Source organism: Cyprinodon tularosa, unplaced genomic scaffold, assembly GCF_016077235.1.
Source record: "Cyprinodon tularosa strain WSP-4 unplaced genomic scaffold, ASM1607723v1 ctg256, whole genome shotgun sequence".
NCBI classification, from domain to species: Eukaryota; Metazoa; Chordata; class Actinopteri; order Cyprinodontiformes; family Cyprinodontidae; genus Cyprinodon; species Cyprinodon tularosa.
This window is the reverse complement of record NW_024038950.1, coordinates 212,271-233,751: the sequence shown is the minus strand read 5'-3', so window position 1 is coordinate 233,751 and position 21,481 is coordinate 212,271. Positions and strand designations below refer to the sequence as shown.

General features: G+C 39.3%; 2 protein-coding genes across 2 annotated transcripts; one reads left to right on the top strand and one right to left on the bottom strand.

The window, feature by feature from the left end:
* Window positions 1-315: 315 nt before the first annotated feature.
* zmat2 (zinc finger, matrin-type 2) lies at window positions 316-6,080 on the bottom strand. The gene is made up of 6 exons (XM_038288463.1): window positions 6,035-6,080; window positions 4,542-4,641; window positions 4,181-4,304; window positions 3,977-4,050; window positions 3,408-3,553; window positions 316-1,026 (listed from the first exon to the last, which is right to left on the bottom strand). The coding sequence occupies exons 1-6, from the start codon at window positions 6,050-6,052 to the stop codon at window positions 883-885; spliced, it is 606 nt and encodes a 201-aa protein (XP_038144391.1). The 5' UTR covers window positions 6,053-6,080; the 3' UTR covers window positions 316-882.
* Window positions 5,709-12,285, top strand: slbp2 (stem-loop binding protein 2). Its single transcript, XM_038288462.1, has 9 exons — window positions 5,709-6,483; window positions 8,762-8,917; window positions 9,190-9,267; window positions 9,622-9,702; window positions 9,924-10,067; window positions 10,140-10,301; window positions 10,586-10,733; window positions 11,137-11,266; window positions 11,716-12,285. Exons 1-9 carry the CDS (start codon window positions 6,431-6,433, stop codon window positions 11,778-11,780), a joined length of 1,017 nt encoding a protein of 338 aa, XP_038144390.1. The 5' UTR covers window positions 5,709-6,430; the 3' UTR covers window positions 11,781-12,285.
* Window positions 12,286-21,481: the final 9,196 nt, after the last annotated feature.

The following is a 21,481-nucleotide window of genomic DNA, read 5'->3' as shown; positions in this document are numbered from 1 at the left end:
CCCAAAAGATTCTGAATAAGAGCACCTTTCTACCCTGAAGTAAAAGAAGCTGCTTTTTAATGCTTCTGGTTTTAATTTCATCTGATCAGAATATTACAATCGCTAAGAGATCAGAGGATGACGACTCCCCGCTCTCAAGTAGTGAAGCGAGTTGAACACTGGACCTAAACAATAAAACTATTAGTTAAAATGTGACGTCTGCTCTCAGAACCCAAAAGTCATGTATTTTTATCAATGCGAGGTTTTAATATGAGATTAATAATCAATCAATCTGTACGTGAACAGCGTGGTTGATAAAAAAAAAAAAAACAAAGCTTGGAGAAATCTAACGTTTATTAAAATATGACCTTGAGATCAACTGCAGCAGCTGTCTGAGGTCCTCTCCTTCTGAAGATTCATTAATTTCCGATTTTTAAAACACCCAAATCGTAAACTGCTCAAACCAGTTTTAAATGTTGTTGTATTTTGATCCAGAAGTGGAAAAACCCAGTCAGCGGCAAAGCAGTCGATCAAAGTAAAACTTTTACAGCCAGATAAACGGAGATGAGTCAGTCAGACTTTTGTCTTGAAGGAAAGTTCTGTAGATCTTGGTCCATATTCCCTCCTAAGTCTCTTCCTTCAGCTCCACTGCTGATCCATCACCTGTTCAGAGCTGCTTCCTGTCTCACATGTGAGCTGCAGCTTTGCTTTAAACAGACACCTAAAGACTCTTTATCCCATTACAGAAACACGGGTCAAATTACCAAAATAAGAGTCTGGCTGTGAATGAAGTCTGGAGCAGGGCGATGCTTCCACTGGGACCCCTCCTCTCTATGTTTTTATTATCAGTTTCCTCCACATCACAAAGTCTCGATGAACTGGTTTCCGGTCTGCAGGTGAGCATCAGTGACTCTTCTTGGACGATCCAAAACCAGAGAAACCCATCACAGCCGCCATCTCATCGTCCTCCTCAAAGTCCAGATCCTCCTCGGCTCGCCGCTTCCTCTCCTTCTGCTTCTCCTTCTTGTAGGCCTTTGCCTTCTCCTCCTGGAAAGACAACAATTAAGTCATCTAAAGCCAGGTCATGTGTCTATATAAGTCAGAGATAGTTATAAAGGACAGGATGCACACTTTGTGACAAAAAACTAGTCCAGAAAACAGCATCGGTCATGAAATCAGGAGCTTCTCAGACAAGGTTGTCCTTTAGAATTGTAACAACAAAATAATACAGGCTTTCTTGAATGTATCATCATCTCCTGTTTAGGGGTCTGTTCTCCCTCCACTCTTCTCGCTGTACACTAATGACTTAACCTCAGCTGACCAACAGTAAAACTCCTCAGTCTGCAGATAACATGACTGTCATTGGTCTGATCCATATCTGCGTACAGATAGGAGGTTCATCTGATGGTGCACTTCCATCGTTGTGGTTTCACTCATGGACTTAAGCTTTTATGTTCGTCTCTTTGCGGCTTCAATATATTACTTTGAAAAAAAATTGGATTAATAATTGGATAGTAACGGGCACTTAATAGAAATCTCTTTTATTACCACTTTAGGAGTAGACAAAAGAAGGTTTATGGCAGAAAATTTCCAAATTTACAGCCTGTTAACTGTCCTGGTAACTGTCATTCAGTTACCAAATTAGTTGAGGATTATTTCTGTTGTCACGATAAATTCAAATAATTGTTTCGGTCATAAACTCCTTTAAGGGTTCCTCATGGGTAACAAGGTCTTCGTTTGGACTGTTTATTAGCATCTGAGTGGCAGAGAACCAACATCAAACTCCCCGTGTTGAATATTGTTGTAATATGGCTAATTGATATTGTTCATAGGTTAAATAAATAAAATTTAATAAATACAATTCAGGTTAAGATTGTAGTGGTTTTATCGTATAAGTAATTCTCCACCAGATGGCGTGAGTGCCATATGTCAGTCATCGTTTTCGTTTTTTTGTTTTTTTTCTGACCAGCGAAGAAGTCAAGCGTTTCTCTTCTAGAAAATGTAGCTCTATGTGTATGTGAGGGTTGCCGCAGTTCAGAAGTAAAGCGATATAAAATGAAATCAAATCTCCAGTCGTTTTCCCCAGCAAGATGGGATGTTCTCAGCAAAACCCACAACACCCTGTTTAACCTCTAGCTTTTAATAAACACAACACTGTAGTTTGTCTTTTTACTCATATTATCGCTTTACATTGACTACCATTTATTTAAGTTCATCTGCATTTCTACCTAACCCAACATTTACCTTACCAGTAAATTCCAAACCTTAACGTGAGTGTAATTCACACAACACAGGGTTTATAATTTTATGCTTTTTAATGCTCTTAGAAATAATTTTAATTCCATCAACAAGTACCCAAAACTCTCTCATATATATATATACATATATATATAGCCATTTTCTGCGCCTCAAGCTTCTTCTCCAAACATACAGGCTTACGATCAACCAGAGGTTGTGTTTGATATATCTGACCAAACTTTTTTTTTTTAAACAAAGCCTTTTAAATGACACAATAATCACATAATATGAACTTTAATGCCAATTAAGGCCTCGATAAAAATAAAAAAATCATAATTTAATGACTTTTAATGGTTTTTAATGACCGGCGGAGACCCTGCAATACCTTTAAAACCCACCTAAAATTAAAAATGAGGTCTCACCAAATTAGAACCAGACTTTGGCCTCATAAGGCTTATCGGTCCTCAGAAGGTTAGTAACCATATGACAAAAGGTCCTAAAAAAGTAACATAAACTAACATGTTTTTCTACATTTAAAGCAAAACGTTCAAAGGAATTATAGAGCACATATATCAATTCTGCAGGTTCTATAATCCAACCTTAACTATAATAGTGACTGCTCTTTGTAGAGATGTTGCAAAAAAAAACAAAAGGCCTTTGTTGTATGCTGAAAGTACAATGTTTAAAAAAAATTCTCTGCACTCTACTTTTGACATCATCTAAGGCCCAGTTAGAAACTGCCTTTCTTGACTTGTGTGGTTTCAGAGGAAATGCTGAGGGATGACCTATAAATAACCTCCTACACATCATATGGGAAAAAGAAATATTAATTGTCTGGTGTTGATTGATTAAACTTAATTTTTCACACTGAGTGAGAATGAGTAGTGTATGGTTGGTTTCGAACTTAATCACCCAATACTAAGTTTTGTTTTAACACAATTTGTTGTTTTTTTCTTTTTGAAAGAAATATTTAAATTCCTGCCTTACATTAATGTTTCATATTTATTATTTGTGTTGAATTGAAGAGAAGTTTTCTGTAAGGTCTGGGACTGTTTGGAGTCCCAGTGGTTATACAGTATGTATGTAATGTTTGAAAATAAATACATTTTGGGAAAGAAGTCTGCTTTAGGAACCACAATTATCAGTAGAGAGAAAACAACCTAGTGACCAGCAGTTCCCTCCCTCCTCACCTCCTCCCGCAGCTCCTTCAAGCGCTCCTCAAAATCATACTCCTTCTGCTTCTCCTCCAGCTTCTTCTTATTGACCTCGAAACGTTTCTTCACCTGATCCAGAGATGATCGCTCCACTCGCATGGACATCCCCAGATTTCTCTGATCTGCACACAAAGGTCAGAACTTCCTGTTACAACATCTAGATCCCCTTATTCCCCAGTCTGGACGACCCCTCACTGTGTGATCGTGATTTTATTGCTGCCTTCATGTTTCACTGAGAATTTGGTTTAATTCTACCTGAGCAAATAGTCGTGACCACATAATCAATAATAATAGACCACTAAATAAATGATTCAAGGTGTTTCCATACTAACATCTGAAAACAAATGTATTCAGTTTAGATGTTTAAAAATCGTCTTTATGGCTTTTATGTTAATTTTGTTTTTTATCAACATGTGTTTCATTAACTCATGTTTTAAAAAAATCAGTATTGTATTTTGGTTGTGACAAAATGAATTTTGTTTCCAGGTTAACAGCAGCGCAGAAACCAGTTAGCTGGTTAAATATTAGGATAGATAAGGACTCACGTTTCTTTCCGTTGATGTGATCCAGGAAGTTGATGGAGTCCTTCACCACACAGTCGCACACGTTACAGTAATACCTGAAACATAAGAGGAGGAAATGAGAGAAGATCCTAGCTTTGAGCCTCATTTCCTACAGACAGCTTCAAAAACAGGCTCATCTCTAAAAACAGTTTCAGATTTGTTTTATTTTGTTAGAAAGCTAGATACCCGCCCATCTCCGCCTGAGGAGTTGTCTTCGTGATGACAATGGTCTTCCCCAGCTTGGACTCCAGGTCCACCTTGTAGTCTCGGTGACGCAAGAGTTCCCGCTTGACCGGTGGAGCAATTTTTCCTGAGAGGAACGGCAGATTAAAATATCATACATTTTTAACCGCAACCCTGATAAATAGACTTACAGTTTTAGAGCTCACTCATTTCTTGTCAAATATAAAAATCTATAAGAAATTATGCTTTCATCAGGAAAAACAAAATAGAAATTTATATTAAACCTGGAAAAGATGCATCAAATAAATCAGTAGAATCTATTATATTAAATGAAAACTCAGCAGGTTCTCCTCGTTCTCCTCACCATCTCTCTTTTCGAGATCCCTCTCCTCTGCCAGACGTTTCTGAGCGAGGGACTCGTACTCGTCTTTGTCCCATTTTCGACGGAAGTCGTTTTTATTTGACTGGAAGAGAAGATACAAAATTTTAAAATACAAAAGATTCCAGACTGTTGAATAGAAAACGAGTAAAACACCAAAAGCCTACCGAGTATCCCGCTTTTACATTTCTTTACCGGTGTTCTGTCAGATAAGCATACCCGGTCAGACCAGCATACCCATAGTCAATATCCGTTTATCCCTTTAGTTTAGCACGAAAAATAAACTTTAAACTACCTCAACGGGCATGTATCCCTTTAGTAACATGGACATTTTCTTTTTAATACATACTTTGTGTTTTTTTTATTGCGATCTGACCTTAAATACTTTTTTTCCTACATGACCGTTGAGGTAATTTAAAGTGTATTTTTCGTACAAAAATAAAGGGATAAATGCAAATCTGACATCTTGTGCATGCGTATTGACTATGGATATGCCCATCTGACAGAACACTGGATCTGTTATTCTTTAGATTACATTTACTGTGAATTACTAGAAAAAGATGAATTCTTATCAAATATGCAATAATATTTTAGCTGGGTACAGTTTGGCAAAAAAAAATATTTTGCAGTGACAAGGCAACTATCTTAGATCTAGGAACAAGCGTTTAATAAACTGGTTGACAAATTATTTATAAGTAATGTCCAGATGATTATTGAAACGCCTAAAGATCTAATATATATTAGTTCTCCTTTTAAAACAGACATTTTCTGACAGAGAATTTTAGGTTTTCATTATAGCTCATTATTAGCCATAATTATTAATAGGAGAAAGTACAAAAAATATTACAATAGCAAAGCCTAGAAAAGTAACTATATCAACAAAATTTGGTCAAAGGTTTTAATAATCATCTGGACATTACTTATAATTTTCCAACCAGCTTGTTCGTTGATTGTATATGTGAAATTTCTTACAAAAAGTACACTTAAATAAGAAGAATAGATACGGTTTATAATTTCTAAATGATGTACAATCTATCGTGAGGTTTCCCCATCGGAATGCACAACTAGTTTGGAAAACATGTTGCCGCGTTAGTACAAATGACGAGCTTTATTTTGACAGACCGGAAGTTTATTTGTAGGAGGTACAATCTATTCTAATAAACAAAGGCGTTTTTATCGTTTTCTCTAGAAAACAGATACTCACAAACAACTGATATCGACTATTATATCAACTACGACCTGTATTGACAAGTATATATTCTTCATAATAGCCTATAATACTGTGTTATTAATATTGGGGGATTTGCCTGTTAGCTTGTTAGCCGGTAGCATCATCGCGCTGAGGTTGTTTAAAAGGGTGAAGTTGGAGCTACAAGCGGCTCTGGTTAAAAGAATAACGCTAACTGTACTATGAGACCGGAAAGTGTTTGATAATTTATGATTATAAACCCGTTATTCTACGGAACAAAAAAACTCACCCCACTGCTAGACGCCATCTTGTTTGATCTGTTACCGGAAATGGCTGAAAGGGAAAATTTAATTTTGTGAAGAACAACGCCCCCTGCAGATTGCAAGCGCTCTGCAGCGAGAAAATGATAAATAAATAGAAAAAAAAGTTATTTTGAAAATATGTTTTCGTGTCTAGTTCTTTTAAATTAAGTCTCTGTGCTATTTTTTTTTCTTATTTTGAATCACAAAGACAACGCATGTGTTGTTCTAGTTTTAGAAGAATAACGGCACTTAAATTAGAAATGTCCAGGTGTATGATAGATGAGCTTGTGGCCCCGCCCCTTGCCCCCACTGCCACAGGTGCTCCTCATTATAAGGCAGAGAAAGCCGAATGATGGCGTGTCTATCTGCAGCGAAGAACAGAAATGTCTACCAGCGGAGTGGAACCCGCAGCCCAGAGTCCGCTGATGTCCTGCAGGTAGGAACCAGAACAAACAGGCAGCCAATATTCTAAACACACAAGTATTTTTTTTTTTAAATTGCATTTTTTTTTCTGCTCTTGAAAATCTGTTTATAACCCAGATATTAGTTTTACTGTCAACTTCTGACCTGTTGGTCCAGATATATGCATATTGTTTGATTTTTCCTTATGTTTGCTGTTAGGGTTTGGGGTGTGGATTAAGAGCAAGCTAAACTAGGATCCTTACCAAAAAATTTTATCTTATCTTGGATCTATGAAATTGACACAAATGCAATCATGAGGAAGACTTGACCTGACAGCCTTCAGAGCAGGAACTTCCAAATGGACATCACTGAAAAGTGCTGCTTCCAAGCGCAGTAATGGAAAGTTAAGTGGAAGGAAAAACTGTACAACAAAAGACTAACTGCTGTCTTGAGATAAAGTTTCATTTAAGGGTATGCGGGAGGTTCATGTGGTGAGAGCAACTTGGCACTATTAAAATTTCTGGAGATTTGCAGACTGGTTTCACACTTTGTAGATGGGGAAGTATGCAGACCCTGTTCAGTCTCTGCTACAGGAGGTCTGTGTTTGATTGGTTAAAGGGGCATTTTCTCATATGCCTTCAAAGAAACAATTATAAAGTAAGGGTGATTGTATCAGGTTTCTATCCTAATACCATTTTTAATATTCCTTAATGAGCCCAAATAGAATTCTAGCACCTGGCACAATGAGTAGACATGACTGGTGCGCCATCTACTGGAACTAGAGGAAAAAACCAGAAAGCATTTTTTTTTTTTTTTTTTTTCCATTTACCCCAGCTACATGATGGAGCTGACTTTCATGCCTCATGGTAAAGTGACTAGGACTTGAACAATTAATTGATTTACTAAAATCATCAACAAATTTAGTAATCGATTAATCGTTTACTGGAGCGACTGGTTAACTAAAACATGTCTAGCTGCTGGAGTGTCCCACTTAGAGCAGTAATTATACAAAAATTTTAAGGGGGGAAAAAAGTTAACATTTTTGCATTTTAAGATGATAAAAAAAAAATTCATCTATCAATATTCTCCATCCAGATATCCTCAAGTGGAAAGGTTTTAGTTTCACCGGTTTAATTTAATTAAAAAATATTTTTTTACGGAACCTTTTGTTATCAAATTATTGTCTCATAAAAAAATTGACATTAATCGATTTACATTATTAATTGTGGCCCTAAAAGTGACAATTGGGTGTGATCAGACCAACCCATACTTTTTTTATATTAAAAATAAAAAATCTACTGAAGCATTAGTTCTATAACATATGTTTGAACTTGGTCTGTAGAGACTGACGATATTATTGCTAATATAAGTAATGGTAGGGAGCTTTACTCAAATGTTCATCTGAATTCAATCCAATACTTCCACAGCTCTGCTTCGTTGAACAGCAACGTTCATACTGTTATCGTTCCTATCTGCCTTGTCCCTTGGAATCAAATACTTTTATTTTTTTTTTATCACACTGAATTTTCCACTTTAATATTTTCATAACATTGCTGGGAGCTGCTGACTTAGCCCATTGCTTTGCTGAACACGAGATCTATCGTACCACCAGTAAAGCTCTGTAAATGCACACAATGCTTAATTTACAAAAGAGAAACAATAAGCAAACGTAAGGCACTGTAATGATCTACTAACACATACATTTGTCATAACAGGGCCATGAACCTTTTCATAACTTTTGCTCTTGGACTGCAGTTGCATATATTTTAACTTGGAACCTCAAAGGGCTCTATCAGGGATTCGTTACATTAAAGCAAGAAAACAAATCCATTAAACTTGCTGACCTGTAGGGAGACTTGTGAAATCTTAAAAGGCAGGCTTTTTTAGTTGATCTAACAGCACTCTGAATGTTTACTGCTTTCTCTCCATAATTCCAAATATCTGAATTTCATTTGTACAGTTTGAGGGAGATGGTTTTTAACTGGACTTTAGTTGTGTTTATGGAGGCTGAACAGTTGAGTTCTGGTTATTTGATTGATAAAGGAAAACTTCTGCCGTGGGGCGTGCTCTGCAAATATTTTCATTGCTGTCCATCAAAAACTTGGTGTTTCCTGGACCTAAAACAGAGGAGTCAGGTTCACTCCCAACACATTTTTATGCACCTCTACTCAAGACCTAAAGAGGCTGACTTTGCTCTAGTCAGTCGCAAAGTTCTGCTAAGTAGGATGCTGACATTGAAGGACCAGAATAATCAACTCTTTTCTAAAACTTTTTGTCTAAAACTCTCATTTGATGTCCTGTTCCTGCCCCAGTTTCTCTTACAGCCCCTGGTCGTGTGTCTGTGCCAAGGGTTGGTCGGCTGCCATGTGGAACGGCTTCCCTGACCTGCTGCCCCCCTCCTCAGGATGCTCCGCCCCTGAACCATGGCTCCTCCCCGGCTGCAGTTCTGTCTATGACAGCCTTGTCAGGTGGGTGGAGCACCTGGTCACTGATCCCCTGCCTTATAAGGGATCGGGGTGAGATGGAAATGTGTGAGCAGTGTTTTTTCTCAGGTCTAGATCCAGTGGGAAGTCTTTATTGTATTTTTACCCCCTCTAGGGGGCGGCACACCTTAATACGTTTTCATATTATTAAATTGTCATTTTTAAAGGATGCGTTTTTTGTTTGCTCCCCTAAATGATTTGAAAACTTGGAAACACTATTGAGTATTTATGTATTAACAGCTTTCTGTCTTTAACAGTAATGCATCTCCAATCCCGTCTCCTCCTGCTACCAGTGGACCTCGAGGACGAGAACGAACAGGGAGCAAACCGCGCAGGTTTCTTTTCATTGATTTAAATGAACAGCTGAAACCTTTTCTGCAAGAACTGGATAACTGAGAACTTTCTTTCCAAATTAATATCTCAGCTCTTGACATTCTCTTTGTTATCCAGAATTATCTGTAAATTCCTAAAGTTGTCTGGATTAACAGGTCCTCTGGGTTTCATAAACCTTTTTCTGAAGTCTGGTTTTCCTTCAATATTTAGAAATGATTGTAGATCAGGACTTGGCACAAACTTTTAAATCAAACCTTACAGTCTTCACACCCTAGTTTGAATTAATGACTAGAATGACGATGTTTGGTCTAATTACAGCAGTTTTTCATCCCTTTCATAGAGCATTTTTCTTGCAGGCCATCCATCCTGGAGCGCTGCATCCTCAAAGTGTCCCACAGCAGTGTGGCTGTGGGGACAGATGATGTTGATGGTAAAAGGTCAGTGAGAAGTTCATATCTATTCTTGATCCTGACTGATCAGCTTCAGGACATTTCTGCCGGAGAAGCAGACACTAAAGAGTTTATCTTCATATCCTCCAGTCAGGATGCATTAAAATCAGCCTGACTGAAATGTTGGCCTTTACTGTGACTGGTCAGAGCTGAAGCTGTGCTGAAGTTTTCCTCAACATTTCTGTAGCTTAGATATTGATGTCTTTCAGGCCAACTTTCTCTCGCTGCTATAGCCGCTTGCCAGATCCAGCAAACACAGAGACCAATGCGGCGGTCTTGAAGCGGCGTCAGAAACAGATCCAGTATGGCAAGAACACCAGCGGCTACCAGAACTATGTGCAACAGGTCCCCAAGTAAGATGATTGATCTGCACCTGGCGTTACAGCCCATAGGCCCCCCCACTGATGAACTGCTCTTACCCTCAGACACCTGCGGGATCCTAAGCTCCACCCATCCACTCCCAACAAGTACCGCAAATACAGCCGGCGTTCCTGGGACATGCAAGTCCGTCTGTGGAGGCGGGCACTGCACATGTGGGACCCACCAACCAGTGATGAGCCGGACACGCCAGACCCAGTGGAGCAGCTGTAGGTGGAGCCTGCTGTTAACTCATGGTTCTGATCAAGCTGTTTCAGCTTGACTGTCTGCTGCCCTCTAGTGGCAGATCCAGGATGCCTTCAGTGCTCCTGAACTCATTTAAAGACTTTCACTGAATATTAAGTTGAAACATTTCACCATTAAAACTTTGTCTTATTGGTTCTCCCAGAAATTTGGACTGTTAAAGCTGCAGTCTAATGCAGCTTATCTAGAACCATCATGGCGATGAGCCAGACTCTGGAAATGAATTCCTCCCATTTACTCGTCTGTGCAGGCAGAGTCAGCTGGCCAAGATGACTTCGGACCTGTGTGAGGACAGAGGAGATGAGCAGAGAGAGGAAACTCCTGCAGCCTCAGAAGCCTCCTCGGTGTCTCCTCTGTCCATTGAGGTTCCTGGATCCTGGATGATCCCATTGTCCCCGGTAATGCTGCTCAGTAACCAACATATCAGAGCAGGACGTCAGAATCTGTGGTTTCTTTGTTTAAATGCTACAGAGAAGCTTGAGAACTAAACCTCTAATAGACTTAGAATTGTGGCTACCTGCTAATTCATGTCTTATATCGGTCATATTGTCCCCCATGAATTTTGGTCTGTGTGGTGTGTTTTTTTTTTTTTTTTTTTTTTTTTTTTTTTTTTTTTTTTGAGTCTGTATTCAGCTGAGCTGTTTGCTGCACCCAGCTAGAAATCAGATTCTTTGTGTTTTAAATTGTCATTGCTCCTTTATCCAGTCTGAATCTGTAGCAGATTAGGCATACAGATGGTTTGAGTGACTTCATATCTAACTGTTCGGTCTGAATGACCAACCAGCTTCTCTCCTTCATCAGCAGGTGGAGATGAGCCGCCGGCCTCTTCGCTCTCCTCCTGGTCTCAGCTACACTCACAGGAGTCAGCTGACCCCTGATGATGGCATGAATGACTGGCTCCGGCTCCTGATGGAAACCGACCATACCTCAGGTGAGGTGACGCTCATTACAAAACGGCTCCTGTTTAACTGATTCTGAAAGTTTCGCTTAAATGGAGATGTAACCTTTATTTTAATATAAATGACTATAAAGGTTATTTTTCTATAACAAGATCCAGAAATGATGCATACATGTCAAGTTTGGACCAATGGGCAAATTGTTCTTTCACCCTTTGCCAAGAATTAAAAACTGTAGTTAGGATTTTTCAACACTAGATGGCAGCAGAGAAGGTTTTGAGGGTTTGGAAAAAACTGAAGTTTAACTTGGACACGTTTTTACAAATGATAAAACTGCTTAGATTTTTCAAGAAGCAGATTAAAAATGATTTCCATAATTTTCCTTTTTTTTTTTTTTCCAGTTTTAAGTTGGATCAGCACCACCTCTGCTGTTTAAATGCAACCCCATCTCCTCTGGTCATTTATTTTATTTTTTTTCCCTTAGATTTCGGCTCAGATGACCAGCAGGTTCCCGTGTTTTCTGACCAGCTCTTCTGGAATCCGTACTAGTGATCCAATCCAACATGAGCCCAGTTTGACCCGTTGTTGACATAATTGGCCGTGGCGTCTTTATCTGCTGACTCTGAACATTTTTCAATGTGTTTCTGGAGCATCCAACTCGTCTTTTTAACGTCACCAACTTCACTGACAGCAGGGACGTAATCAGTCCCTGATCTGAGCTCCGTCTGCCCTTCTGACCCGTTCTGGCAGCGGGAGGGAGCTGGACTCTTTGTTTGCACTTGTTTTACTTTAACTATCAAACTGAGCACTTGTCACCTGCATCACATCCAAGTCCTGCACTGAGGGGAAAGTCACGCACTTGTCCTGTTTGTCACTTGGTTGTTCCTCGGTCCCTCACCTACAACCTTTACTCGTTGTCATGTTTCCTTTTAAAAAACAAAGCTCCTGATTGGATGGGGGGGTGCTGCCACTTTGTTTTCTGATTTATTTTACTTCTCTGCTGCTTTAAGTAAAGTGAAATGTGATTAATAAAGATGTAAATAAAAAGTTAGAAACCCAGACACTGATCTACTCTTTAATTGACCTTGAATGTGGTTGCCATTAAACTTCTTTTTTTTTTTTTTTTTTTGCTCCCCCTCCCTGACTTTTTCCTACAGAGCACTTGGAGTTGAACCCAAGTTTAGTATTTTCTTCTACAGCTTTATTTTTGATTAAAATTACATTGTCGTTCTTGACTGCAGGTCAAAGATGTACAACCTTTCAGAGTTAAAGTGGCTAAAATTTAAAAAGGAGTTTAAGCTCCAGAGCTGGTTCTAAAGTAGAACTCTAACCAGATGGAACCTTTTATACTGAAAATGTTAAGTTGACACTCTTGCTAGGGTTATTCTGTTTTTTTTTATTTATGCGTACACACATACAATGCTCATCCACAGAGAAAATATCTAAAATGGATACAATTGTGTAAATTGTGATTAAAATTGCCAAAATTTAACGTGCTTAAATGTAATGCACTTCATTTTGTTTACTCATAGTTATTTTATAGAACTTTATTATTTCTCAAACGCTGAACAACTCAAATCACAATTTCATCAGTTCAAAATGTGGACACTCAACTGCCAGCATTTTAGAATCTGTCAAGGATTTTGTTTGATTCATTTGGAGACGCCTGGTTTAGAATGTAAATTAACGTACAGGAAAAACAAGATTAAGGAAAAATTGTTCATATTCATCTTGTAGTACAGCAAGTGCCAGAGCAGTCTGTCAGGAGGGGGTAAAAAAATTCAGTGAAATATTTGGTCTGGATTTAATGCTGTTTTTGTGATGAAACTGCATCCATGGTGCATTCTCCAGGTGGGTGGGTTCTTTAGCAATACTCCTTTTTTTTTTTTTTCCTTGGATTAATGGAACATAACCGTCCAGATCCGATAGCATACAATCCCCTGTGCTGTTTGCATCAACCAGACCAGAGTATTTTTAATCCTGTGCAGCTCCTATTGCACACCCTCAAGCCGAACCATTGGATGCTCTTTAATCGTAGCTTTAAACATTGGTCAGAAACTAAGTTTTTCAGTTTTCTAAAATGGAATAGTTTGCCAACTCCCTTTGCAATCTGCATTTGACCCAAAATGTTACAATCCATAATATGCCCATTATTTAAAGGGGCCTAGAAAATGATACAGGTGCTGGTCATAAAATTAGAATATCATGAAAAAGTAGATTGATTTCAGTAATTCCATTTAAAAAGTGAAACTTGTATATTATATTCATACATTACATACAAACTCATATTTCAGATGTTTATTTTGTTTAATTTTGATGATTACAAATGACAACAAATGAAAATCTCAAATTCATCATATCAGAAAATTAGAATATTACTGAAGACCAATAAAAACAAAGGATTTATAGAAATGTTGGCCAACCGAAAAGTATGAACATGAAAAGTATGAGCATGTACAGCACTCAGTATTTAGTTGGGCCTCCTTTGGCCTGTATTACTGCAGCAATGCGGCGTGGCATGGAGTCGATCAGTCTGTGACACTGCTCAGGTGTTATGATAGCCCAGGTTGCTCTAATAGTGGCTTTTAGCTCTTCTGAATTGTTGGGTCTGGTGTATTGCATCTTCTTCTTCACAATACCCCATAGATTTTCTATGGGGTTAAGGTCAGGAGAGTTTGCTGGCCAATTAAGAACAGGGATACCATGGTCCTTCAACCAGGTACTGGTAGCTTTGGCACTGTGTGCAGGTGCCAAGTCCTGTTGGAAAATGAAATCTGCATCTCCAAAAAGTTGGTCAGCTGCAGGAAGCATGAAGTGCTCTAAAACTTCCTGGTATGTGGCTGCGTTGACCCTGGACCTCAGAAAACACAATGGACCAACACCAGCAGATGACATGGCACCCCAAACCATCACTGACTGTGGAAACTTTACACTGGACTTCAAGCAACGTGGATGAAGTGCCTCTCTTCTTTTCCTCCAGACTCTGGGACCTTGATTTCCAAAGGAAATGCAAAATTTACTTTCATCAGAGAACATGACTTTGGACCACTCACCAGCAGTCCAGTCCTGTTTCTCTTTAGCCCAGGCAAGACGCTTCTGACGCTGTCTGTGGTTCAAGAGTGGCTTGACACAAGGAATGCGACAGCAGAAACCCATGTCTTTCATACGTCTGTGTGTGGTGGTTCTTGAAGCACTCACTCCAGCTGCAGTCCACTCTTTGTGAATCTCCCCCACATTTTTGAATGGGTTTTGTTTCACAATCCTCTCCAGGGTGCGGTTATCTCTCTTGCTTGTACACTTTTTTCGACCACATCTTTTCCTTCCCTTCGCCTCTCTATTAATGTGCTTGGACACTGAGCTCTGTGAACAGCCAGCCTCTTTAGCGATGACCTTTTGTGTCTTGCCCTCCTTGTGCAAGGTGTCGATGGTCGTCTTTTGGACAACTGTCAAGTCAGCAGTCTTCCCCATGATTGTGTAGCCTATAGAACTAGACTGAAAGACCATTTAAAGGCTTTTGCAGGTGGTTTGAGTTAATTAGGTGATTAGAGTGTGGCACCAGGGGCCATCAATTTTGAACCTTTTCACAATATTCTAATTTTCTGATATGATGAATTTGAGATTTTCATTTGTTGTCATTTGTAATCATCAAAATTAAACAAAATAAACATCTGAAATATATGAGTTTGTATGTAATGTATGAATATAATATACAAGTTTCACTTTTTAAATGGAATTACTGAAATCAATCTACTTTTTCATGATATTCTAATTTTATGACCAGCACCTGTATATTCATCTTCAAATGAAACACCATTTCATTTGTTCTGATAGTGTTCACTTTGTCCTTTTCTTAGCTTGAAAAAAATTACATTGTTGTGGGCCATCTGCTGAGAGCTTATAAGTTGGAAACTGGAAAAAACAGTGAATATCACGAGCTTTATACACTATAATGCATAGAAAGCATAATATATAAAATAGTATAATGCATATAAAGCATTATATAATATAAAAAACTGAAAATGTCTGAACTGTAAATATAGTCGTAGATTTATATTGACTTATACATTTTTTTTTACTGTTTTCAAGGCTGCACTTAAAAAAAAGAAATTTCTTTTTGTTTACACTTGTGTATACAAAATGACTAAATCACTATAACTAGGAGCCTAAGCATAGCGTTGCTATCACTGGTATCTGCATTAATTAGGCATTGTATGCAAGCATTAACTTGGCAGCAAAGTTTGAATGCTCCCATAGCTTTAGCTCCCACTTCAGCTAACACTAGTGTTTGCATGGTGCTCCAAGCACTACCTGTGCCCTATGATTCTTGGCATCACATATATTTGGTCTGTAATTTTTCACACTTAATCTGGGACCTTTCTTTTTTTATTTTTGCACCCCCACTGGGCTGTGCCAACGGGCTCGGCTTAATTTCTTTTCTCATAGACATACGATTATGGCTCGTTTGCTCCTCGCACTGATGAGCAATATTATATTCATGTGGTCTTTTATATATATATAATATATAAAAAGTACTTTGTAAATTAACAAATTAAAGTGCAAACTATTGTTGAAAGTCTGAAGATCATAGTATGTGACTAGGCCCTTTAATACAACTTTACTCTGCTTTCACAGAAGCTAAACATGATTGCAGTAATGGTTCCTGCAATCTTTTTCCAGGTTGGTATATCACGTTGCTGGTAAAAATAGGTTTTGATTTTGATTTTGCACATTCTGAACAGCATTTATGCTCCATAATCATAATGCAAAGTCGCAACATCATTGCTCATGATGTTCCACCTATTTTACAGATATAAAATCCATGTGCACCTGGTCAGTAGATTAGCTTTACACTATTTAGTTTGCAAGTGGTTTTATACCAGCAAACCTTTATTAGAGCAGGACCAGAGACTTAGGGGTGTCTTGCCCAGTAAGATCAGTTAATCTTGCTGCTTTCCCACACAAATCTGGAATGTGAGAAGCGCTGCAATCAAAGAGACAGGTTTGCATGCACAATGTACAAAACAGCAAATACTTTAACTTCTTTAAACCTCTGTGTATAAAGTGTTTATCTTGTCTAGAGCAGAGGTTTCCAAACTTTACTGCTCTGACCCACAAAGTAGCATCAGATAGACTCATTGACAAACAGTTGGTTGAAATACAAACATTAGAAAAAAATCAATTAACCATGGGTATAGTATTAAACTAAACCGCTTTGACCACCTCTAATTGGTTTTGTCCATTTCTTTGTGATGTTTTAGAGGATCTTGAGACCCCATACTTGCTGATCTACCATCTGAAGTGGTTTTGGGACCCCAACTTTGGGAATTACTGGTATAGAATATAACTTTTCATTTATACTCATTAAAAATACTTTTTTCTTTGACTTTTTCCAATATTTTAATGTTTATTCCCGAAAGCATTTTACAGCCAGTAAATATTTACATTTTTTTGTAATACTATTTTATAGATCTTTTTTTTATATCAATACAATTTTAAATATAAATACTTCTAAAATGTACCTTATTAGAGGTTCAACTTTCATTTACTAGGCTGCTAAAACTATTGAATTTCCTCCTATGGGTATTATACATTTATTTATTTATTTATTTTGTAATGATACTTGTATGATGTTATACAGGTTTATGTGCTCATTTACTCAACGTTTTAGGGTGCTGGATTACTGAAACAGCTATTTCTGCCATCTTCTCTCTTAAAAAAGCACATACTATTGGTCACTATAGGCCCTCCTGAATAATCCAGCAGTTCACTATAGGAGCTATATTGGGCACTTTGTGAATAACTTATTTTAAAGAGGTACGGACCCAGATCTTCCTTTGAAAAGCTGCCTCTTTGTGGTGGAACATCCTCAGATCATCACTAAGCTCTTCCTAAAAAAGCTCAAAATAAAATGCTCTGAATTATGGTAACTCTATAAAGACGGTGAATCAAGATGACTGATCTCTTGGCCGCCCTGTACCTCTGTCCTCCAGATGTCCCAAACCATCAGGGTTTATTAAAGAGGATAATCACTCCAATCTACTACATGACTTCATGATGTCCTGGAGGGTTTTTGCCCAAAAATGACTTGTATTCTGCCATTGCTCATGTCTAAGCATTTGTGAGCAGCTAGTGCTAAACAAGCTCTGCACTGGTGATGTGATTCCAGATGGTAAAAAAAAAAAGATCCAGGAGTTATATATATATATATATATATATATATATATATATATATATATATATATATATATATATATATATATATATATATATATATATATATATATATATATATATTAACTCACTTATTCACTTGTTTTAGCCATAAATAAATAAAAAGAAATTTTTAAAATAACTGAGGGGTTAATTTAATGTTAGTCCAAGCGTTTTTGAGGTTTAGAACCCCCAATTAACTTCTTAAAACTTATTTTTATATTATATATATAATAGGATGTTCCCTGCCTGTAGTGTTTATTTTTGGTTGCATTGGAGGCTGAGGTGTGCAGCTTCAGGAAGGTGAGGGTAAATCTGCTGTACTGTGATTTGCAGGTTAGAGAGAAACAGCAGAGCTGCTGCTGTAAACAAGCTTCTCTCAGCCTAGAAACTACACCCCCCATAATCCCCTGCGCCGCAGCCTTGTTTTCCCTTCTGCTGGATTATTTTTCGTGTTTCTGCAGGATTTTTGACTTGATTGTCGACTGTTTGCGATCCGCGCAGGGTGGATGAGTGCAAAAATAAATAAATATGAAGCAGGTGTCGACGATGAAGCATTAAGCATCGCTCCTCCTCCACCTCCTCATCCTCCTCCTGGCACCGTAAATGTTATTTATGAATGCCCGCCGCTCACGGGCGTGTGCGCGCAGGGTTTCCATCAATATGTTGGATAATTAAGAAACATCAGGCCAGAACCAAAGCAGATCTGTGGGGCGATACCGGGAGGTCAGAACGACAAAGATCCGTTATTTGATTCATCCTGGAGGGTTCGGTTCCGCTGCTCTTCAGTAATACTGGGTCAATACCAGACCGGAACCGCCTCACTTCGACACCGCATCAGGTAAGCAGCCGCTGGGACATACAGGGAGGGGGGGGGGGTGATTGCATGATCGGTTCTGGTTCAGATCCATCTGCAGCATCCAGCCGTGTTTCCCTCCCCTTCACCCACTCAGGGGGCTCACAGGCCGGCCTGTCTGTGCCAGCGGCTCCGTTGTGATGATCCAGGCTGGCTGAGGGGGAGCAGGCCTGTAGCTGATCATCACCCAGACATCTCCGCCTCATGTCGGCCGGTTGTTTATTCAATCAGTGCCGCTGTTAGCCCGCAGGCTTCTGTTTACTGCCGTTATGTCCGGTTAGCTTCCATGTTTATGTTACCCAATCCCAGATAGCCCCCCTATCAGACCCCCATTACCCGATCAGTCCTCCTATGCAGCACCGTTAGCTCCCCTTTAGTCTCTAGTTAGTTACCATTTTGAAGGTACCCCTTCTATTACCCCCTATATACATATATATTTTAGACACATTAATCCACCCCACACCACTAGCATTAGCCCCTGATACCCTCCAGAAAGCCCCTCTCACTGTCTGTGACTGAGCTTATCATCCTCTACCCCCATTTTTACTACTTTTCTAGCTGTGTTATCTAATGCAATGTAACATCTCTTAAACCTGTTACCTGTTACCACCCTGTTACCTCCTCCCATTTTTAGAATAGAAATTGACTTTCAATGGAGAAATTGACCCTATGTATCTTAAACCACTCCCTTGTGTGGGGTTAAGGGTCTTGCTCAGGGACCCAGAGTGCAAATTTCAGGGATCGAACCGGTTATACTGCTCTGACCACTAGGACAACACTCCCCCACTCTCTTTAAGGACTATGTTTTTTACCCCCAGTTAAACCGGCCCCCAATACCCCACTTTCAGCCACCCCGTCAACCCTTGTTACCCCTTCTCTAGTCGCCCCTTTCTTTGCCCCTGCAGTGATTTCCTCTCCGATCAGTTACCCCTCTTCCTGCTACCCCAGGGGTCTTCAACGTTTTCCAGGCCAAGGACCCCCAAACCGATGGCGAGATAGAGCGGAGACCCCCTAATTATATATATTGTATAAAACTGGTCCTATAGTCACTCTATTACAGATAGAGTAATGTTTTCGAAAGTAATTTGGCCCTGGGATTATTCAAGTATTTCTGATTCCTGGTTGATGGGACAGGTGTTTTGAATGAAACGGTGTCCAGCTTGAAAGAGCTCCTGTGTGTCACTGAATGTGTGCATTGATGACTGAAAGACATCTCCTGCCTCCATTTATCTGTTTACTACAGTGTGTGGAATTCATGTTAATATGGATTTAAAGACATTTAGATTAGTGGAAAAAATTGCAGGGGGGAATATAAAAAGAAGTCTAATCAACCAAAACTTACGCGACCCCCCCCTGCAGTACCTCCGTGGACCCCCTAGGGACCGCGGACTCCCTGTTGAAGACCTCTGTGCTACCCTGTTAGCCTAATTACCCCCGTTTACCCACCCTGGTATCATTGACCCCATTGGTCGATGATGACCTCTTTTAAGCCAGCCCCCTAGCCCTGTCTGTGGTAGCTTCTTGTTATGCTGCCTTCATCTGTTCAGGTAAAGATGACCCTTACCACTTGTAAATTGGAAATTACCAGCGCGTTGTGTTCAAGTGCTTTCATTGTGGTAGGGAAGAGAAACATGTTGGCTCAAAAGATTATCCTACCTCCTACTTGGGCAAGAGTACGGTAACAGAATTCCTGGTTCATCTTCTACAAGAAGAAGGGTATTCATTGACTGACTGCTGGCGAGAATTTGATCAAATCAAACAATAAAGGCCAATTTATGCTTCTGATGCATAGCCTCTGCTACCGTCAAATCTGTCTCTGTGCGCGACCACACCCCCCACGCAGAGGTTCTACAACCGTCGCTTGGCACCTAAAAAAAATCCTGACTACATGTCGGATGGTCGCAAACCCACACAGACAAAAAGCAGCTGTGATTGGTCCTTGGTATGCCTTTCTGGCTGTCTGTGTGGTTGTCCTTCTCTATTCGGTGCCGGGGCGCGCCATTTTTAAAAACCGAGGAGTAATAACAATGGATAACCACGCTGAAAGGAGGTTCAGAAGTACAACCACTTGTATGATGCCTCCGACATGTTGTTTTGGAAAATAAACACTCCCAACGCCGAAGAAGTTCTCGCAAGTTCTCGAATAGGCTTCCCCTATCGCTTTGGCGGTAAACTGCTGTGCGACCCTAGAAATCCCAGACCGACGTTGCAGAAGCATACCAGCAAAACTGGTTCGCAACCACACCCAAGTGACATTTGATGTATACGGATGTAGAAGTATAATTCACCCTTAACAGTCATTTTATAAACTACACAAGTTTAAATTGTGTTTTTTTTTTTTTATGGTATAGTGGAGGATGTCCTTTTTCTGGGTGGATCATCAAAATAAGTGGTCCTTTTAACTGTCAATCATTCTGCCGTTATGTTTCTCTAAGACCGTCCTACGTGCTCGTCCCTATTTTGACTTACCTGTGGTGAGTCTGACATAGCGGAAAAATTGCATATCTTCTTTTGGAAAGTAGTCTTGTATGAGCGATGCAAACAGCAACTTTTAAACAAAGCGTGCGTTTAATAGACGTTCCCTCTCGAGATCAGGTACAGGATTGTGCATGTGCATTTTTTTTTTCTACAGTGGAGAGGGTTGATCTTTTCAAATAATTGCGAAACTCCTCCACTATACCTTTTTAATTGTGTCACATTGTGTAGGCTCCAAACCCAACTGGAGAGGATGTTAAACAACACAGTAGTCGCCACAAAGAAAGTTTACCTTGTCTCAGCAACTCTGGTATCATAGAATTTCCCCAGCTTTCCGCTATAAGTTACGACATGAATAGGTGTTCATGTCAGGTTTTAGTGTTTTCCATAATTACGATGCCACATGAAGGCATCATTAATCTTCCTATTGTCCAGTTTACCACACTGCTGGCCCTGGTGAGAACCTCTTTTAGGGTTGTCCCCCCTGTTTCTTCCCCTTTGATGCCAGTTTTGGTTGTTACCCCTTTGTTTTAAGCTCCGCCTTTGTCTCAGGCTCCCAGGGCTCTGTTACCTGTGACTGTAATGGAGCTTAAGCTAGCAATTTCAGCTTACCATGTACTCTTAATGTGATAATCTAGGCCTTTAAGATACTCTTATAAGCTTCCAGATTGATTCTTAAGTTCCTACCTTTTCTTCTTCTTTCGTCTTC